At 47.5% G+C, this 6,000-nt stretch overlaps 1 protein-coding gene across 1 annotated transcript in view; it reads left to right on the top strand.

Moving 5' to 3' along the window:
* The first annotated feature begins 433 nt into the window (after positions 1-433).
* Positions 434-6,000, top strand: part of ALK (ALK receptor tyrosine kinase) — a 579,386-nt gene continuing 573,819 nt past the window's right edge. Inside the window, exon 1 of the mRNA XM_053382982.1 lies at positions 434-1,633. Within this exon, the coding sequence (XP_053238957.1) occupies positions 976-1,633 (658 nt within the window). The 5' untranslated portion in view covers positions 434-975. The remainder of the gene's footprint in view (positions 1,634-6,000) is intronic.

The raw sequence follows: 6,000 nt of genomic DNA, 5'->3' as shown, positions 1-6,000 counted from the left end.
TTGCCTTTCCGGCTGGAAGCGAAACCTTCAGAAAAAGGAGCGAGAGAGGGAAGGGTGGGCGGGCAACCGGATGAGAATGAGCGTCTCACCTGCCGCGGCGACCGGCCAGTCTGAAGAAAGCGACGGCGAGTCCTGAGGTAATTCGAAAGGCCCGCTGTTCCCGCCAAAAAGGAGCTCCTCCGTCACCTGCCAGGGCGCAGGGAAGTCGAAGAAGAAGAGCCCAGGCTGCGAAGGGAGCTCAGTGCCTGTTCCGGCCGACTCGGGGCCAAACGACTCGGGGGAACCTCCGGGCAAGGAGCCTGCGCCGGAGAACCCGGCGAGGAGGGAAAGGAGAGCGCTCGCCGGGGCCTGGGAGAGTCGCGCCAGCGGGCCAGCAGCGGGGGCCCCGTCGCTTCCCGAGACGTCTGGACGACGCGGGACTTGAAGAGACGCTGCGCGCCGCCCCCTTGCAACTCTCAAAGCCGGGCAGAGGCGCGAGGAATCCGGAGAGAGGCGGTTCTCTGGCCCCCAGGAACCCGCTCAGGGGAAGGTTCCGCCGCCCCCCACAGACACCAAGCGGACGGCGGGGTTTGGCTTTCTCCACAGACTTGGCGAAGCGCGAGGGAAAACGCGCGGTCCGTTCCCCTGTTTTAAAAACAAAAACGAATCTCCGGCGGTCAGGGGCGCGCGCGCGCGTTCCTGTCGCCGCCTGCAAGCGGCTGGGCGCGAGGTCGAGGCAAGCGCCCCCGCCTCCACCTTCCTCCTGCCTCTTCAGGGAAGAGGCTGCCACAAGGATGTGGCGGGACGTTTAGACCGTCTCGGGCGCGTCTGGTGGCGGCGGTGATTGGAGCGCGAATCCGCCTCGTGTGCGGCTGGTGGCTCCGCTTCAGGAGGATCCGCCTCAGCGGCCAGTTGGTTCCCGCTGGTGCCTGAAGCGGGAGGAAGCTTACTTTTCGGACTCTCGCCTCTTCCCCGCCCGCTCCATTCCATGGCAAGATGAACGCCGCCGGTCTGCCGCGGTTCTTCTTTCTGGCCGTTCTGGCCGCCTTGGCCGCCCAAGCGGTGCCCCGGGAAGCGGGGAGCTCCCCTCCGGGCTCCCGCCCGCCGCAGCGGGATGCGCCGAGTTTCTCCCGGCAGCAGAGGAAAAGCCTGGCCATGGATTTCATCGTGCCTTCTCTGTTCCGGACCTACCTGCGGGAGCTGGTGCTGGGCGGCGGGGAACCCTTGGGCGGGTTCAAGGCGCGCTGCAGCCTGGTGCTCGCCTGCCAGCCGCTGCTGCGCGCGGTCAGCTCTTGGCTCCCCAGGAGCGGGTCGGCGGCGCCTGCTGGCCGCGCCAGAGCCCCGTCCAAGGTGCTGAAAGGCGGCTCGGTGAGGAAGCTGCGCCGCGCCAAGCAGCTGGTGCTGGAAGTGGGAGAAGCCAACCTGCGGGAGGACTGCGCGTGGCATCCTGCCGGGGAAGGAGCCCAGGCAGAGGCACGCCAGATCGAGTTCACCCTGACCGAGGAATTCAGCTGGTGGATCCGCTCTGGAGAAGGCAGGCTGAGGATCCGGCTGATGCCCGAGAGGAAGGCGTCCTTCCAGGGCAGAGAAGGCAGTTTATCAGCGGCGATCAGAGCCTCCCAGCCCCGTCTGTTCTTGCAGATGGCCACCAGAGGTGAGCAGCTGCTTAGCGACTTCTGCATCCGGACAAGATGCAGGGCTTCTCCCTTACTAGCGGGATGGGGGTCAAATCTGTCCCTGGAGAAAGTTTGGGAACTCTACCAGGAATGAAATAGTGGGGGAGGGGGGCAGAGGTGTCTTTGCCTTCCCAGAGTCCACCCCTTCGGGATAGGATGATTTGGATTAGGAAACCTAATCTCAGAAACCTTTAGGAGGTATTTTGCTGCTGCCTCTAAAGTCGACTCTACTTCTTGTAGAGAAGTTATGTAGCTTATCACAAGAATCCACTGGAAAGAGTTTGTAATCTGCTCTGAAATTTCTGCACAGATCTTAAAATAACCAATCACCACTGCAGGAAAGGGTGTGTATTTCTGAATGGAACTGAAAGAGTTGCATGGAAACTACATGCCTGTTGTGCTTGTCTAAATTCCTCTTCTCCCTTAATTGCTTGGCCTTGTGGTGTCCAGTGCAAAAATATTGTACTGCAGGCTGATGGGCATAAGGCTCTGCAGTACTCTATTTGGGAACCTTGATCCTCACATAGTGGCATAAAGGGTTGTTATCGAAGGCAAAGTTCTTCCTTCCTTTGACCAGGAAGCTGCCTTCTCCCTCTTGTAGAAAATAATAAATGAGTAATCATTATCACTATGGTCTAAAAAGCATCTAGTTTGGTTCCAAAGCACTTTGGTTAGTCTACTAAGAAGCAGTTGGGCTGTGGACTGCTCTAGTTCTAGATGTTTATTTTATCTTGGGAGATGCAAGTGGTTCCTTGAATTTCTGTGTCATTGGCTAACAAATCACTGTTGTGCCTGGTTACCCAGAAGAAAGTTCCACTGATTTCAGTGGGAATTATTTCCAGTTAAATGTACCCAGTAAAAGTAAACCACATTTTACAGGATTATTCAAGACAGAGAGTAGAGAGGGTCTTGAATCTCTTGGCCCTGGAAAAAGAGAGATACAAAATGAAGTTTTGATTGGATCAAGCATGTTTGTGAAAAATCGTGTGTGGTTTGAATTTCAAGGAACTGTAGCCTAGAAAAAAGACTTTATGAAGTGGTTGGTTGATAAGCAGGATGTATTTCTTTAGCTGTGGTTCACAAGTCTCTCTGGTCTCTCTAGTCTCATGTAAGTCTATAACTGCTAAAGCTGTCAACTGATTAATGACCAGTGACCAGTCTTCATTTCAATTTATCTCTTCTTCCATTAATTACTGGATTAAAATCAATATCTCTGCATTCCAGTATGTGTGTCTTAAACACATTCCTTCAATCAATAGATTCCTACTGACTGTTATCAGCATGCCGTAAAAAGTTTTCTGTAAGATACAGTGTAATTCAAATTCCTTGTGTTTAATGTATGACACATTAATTCAGTGAAACAGATGAAAATTTGTCCCCATAGCTTGCTTGTAAGGTTACAGAAATTACATTATGGATTACCATGGGGATATAAAGTAGGATAACAGCTAACTCCTCAATTTTGTTGAACTACTGATTTAAGTTTATGCAGCCAATGAATTGAAGTAGACTAAACTGCTGTAAAGTAGAAGTATTTAGGTTTAATTAAATTGTATACCAGACTGCCAGTTTTCAGTTTACTGATTCCAGAGTAGTTTTGAGCTCCCTTGGGCTACTTTAGAGTAAATGGAGTGAAGACTGTACTGTGTGTTATGCACAAGCAGAGTATACTGAGAAGTCCCAGAATTTATTTCTTAAGGAAAAATGCCTAGACAGTGCATAAAGTCAATGCACAGGGACAAGAGACACATTCTTGGAAGAGAAGCATACACATGGGGAAACCTCTTAGTATCATTCTTCTTTTAATGACATTTTTGTTTCCAAAGGGAATGCTTCTATATTCTAAGACAGTAGTGGCCAGTTGACAGCCTGCAGGCTGCATTCAGCCTATACTTTGATTCTCCCACTACTCTTTATACCAGGATGAAATTAGTATGAAAGTCCATCACATGACCTTCTGTTTTGGAATGAGATTGGCACTTGCTGAGATCTTCTGTTCAGGGGAGCATAAGCAAGATATCCTTGTGGCTGCAATGCCATCATTTCCCAAATTTCTCTAGGCCATGAATAGCTTTACCAGGCAGGGCCTGTCTCTTCTGACTGAAGAAACTGCCTGCCCCTCCTCTGAGAGATTGACTGATGACCATATATATTGATTCAGTCTCATTAACTCCTGTAAGGTTAGACCAGTGCAAGAGATCACTGAACTGCATGCCCCCTTGTTCCAATTTTCCCCTGTTTATTTTCCTGATTTAAAAAACCACAGAGATCCCTTCTTCTCCCCATATGTTGAGTGCGGATACGATCTAGACTGCAGCTCTTTCTTTTCCCTGTCATTTAAGTAAAATTATGGTGTAAATTAACCTCATATCCCTTATAATGTGCCATAAGGACATAAGCTAGCATTTTATAATGCAGAACCCTAATCAGTGGAGTGTTAGTAACCCCATAGTTAATGGCCTGCAGAGCAGTCTTAAATACATCTTTCAAGAGAGTTGTATATTCCGATTGGTTCGGAAATGAAAGCTGAAGCATCCACCTTCTGTCTTATATAGGAATAAATGGTCCAGAAAGTTTAAAATTGCTGATAGGACTTCAGTGGGCACAATCAAGATTGAAAGCATTCTAACCGAAATAAAAATTGGACAAGCAGGGCTTTTACTCAGTTTTTTGAGCTATGGTGATGGACCTCCTGTGGACACTTTAAAAAAACATGTTGCTGAAGCTCTGCCCTCAATTCCAGAACAATCAAAGATGTGATTTTCAGAGAAACAGATCCCACAGATCCTTCTGGTTACTATTTGGGACGCCTGTGGGTTATATTCTTTCCATAGGTTACCTACCATTCTTCTGAGTGATTCTGTTGCTGGGATTGACAGTAGTTCAGACCTGCTGTTAGTTTATATCTTCAAATATATTATATTTGCTCCGTGATTAAGTATGACCATGCATTTAGTTTGAAGCATATTTAATTGATGCTTTGTTAATAACACAATCTACAAGCAGCAGCTCATCTACACACAAGAGCTACCAATGTTGTTTGCAGGAGCCAAGTTGTTGCAGAAAGGGCATAGCTGAGATCTTCCTTGCAAAACATGTAAGCAGTTGTTCATCTTAATAGGAAACATGTTGCAAACAATGCAATCCTAAAGTCAACAATGCAAAGCCTTTACACTCTCATTGGTAAACAGTAGCCTTTTCCTTATTGCGTGTTTAGTGAGTAGTTCACAATTGCCAGAAGTTGAGATTAATAATTAACCTGACTTTATTTATTTATTTAGGCTGGCAAAGTTGTTCTTTGTGTAGATTGAGATTAAAATATTGATGGTCTGGGAAGCAAAGTGTAGCTGAACTCTGCCTCTCAAATGAGCAAGAAGTTCCAGTAAATGTTCTTGTTGCCTCAACTGTCACCTCTACTCAGAACCCACTGAAGGTTATTTTAAAAAATTGCTTAGCTAAAGTCTATATCCTTTCCCTATTTAACAAATCACTCTGGAAGAGATTTCTATGAAGGATAATCCTCAGCGTGTGTGGGAAGTATTATTAAGAAGACAGTGAAAGATTGCAAGAAAAGCCATCTTAAAGGATGGCTGCAAAAGCTCTATGGAACACTCCGCAGAATGTGTCAACAAAAGTCCTTAGATGAAATGCTCAATTCTCAACAGTTAAGCATAACATCCCTTGTGTATGGGGGTTCTGTGCTGGGGTTCACAACCTTTGCCATGGTGACTTTTTTAAAGGGTGTTTGCAGCTTTCAGTAATGTTCTCAGTTTACAGGATGGGTAGGCAAACTAAGTCCCAGGGGCCAGATCTGGCCCAATCGCCTTCTAAATCCAGCCTATGGACAGTCCGGGAATCAGCATCTTTTTACATGACTGGAATGTGTCCTTGTATTTAAAATGCATCTCTGGGTTATTTGTGGGGCATAGGAATTCGTTCATTTTTTTTCTTTTCAAAATATAGTCTGGCCCCCTATAAGGTCTTAGGGACAGTGGACTGGCGCCCTGCTGTAAAAGTTTGCTGACTCCTGCTTTACAGGGCCAGTTTACAGGCAGGAGGTCCTTAAGATTTAGCAATGGCAAACTCTGAAGATGCAGAAAACATTATTACCTTAGATAATTCTAGTAACAAAGTCCCGGTTCTTACATTTGCCAGGGACAGTTCAGCTCTTGCAAGGTGGAAGAGGGGGCTAGCTCTAATTCCTCCACCATGCAAATGGCATCACGTTTGTGTCACAAGCTCCAGACAAACATCTATTCGTATGGATGTCAAGTTCACACAGTCTCCTTCCTCACTCATGAACACACACTGTTGGGGAGAAAGGACAACCTGGACTAGGCCTGTC

The sequence above is a fragment of the Podarcis raffonei genome, chromosome 3 (genome assembly GCF_027172205.1).
Source record: "Podarcis raffonei isolate rPodRaf1 chromosome 3, rPodRaf1.pri, whole genome shotgun sequence".
Classification (NCBI taxonomy): Eukaryota; Metazoa; Chordata; class Lepidosauria; order Squamata; family Lacertidae; genus Podarcis; species Podarcis raffonei.
The sequence above is the reverse complement of the archived record's forward strand: the minus strand, read 5'-3'. Positions and strand labels throughout refer to the sequence as shown.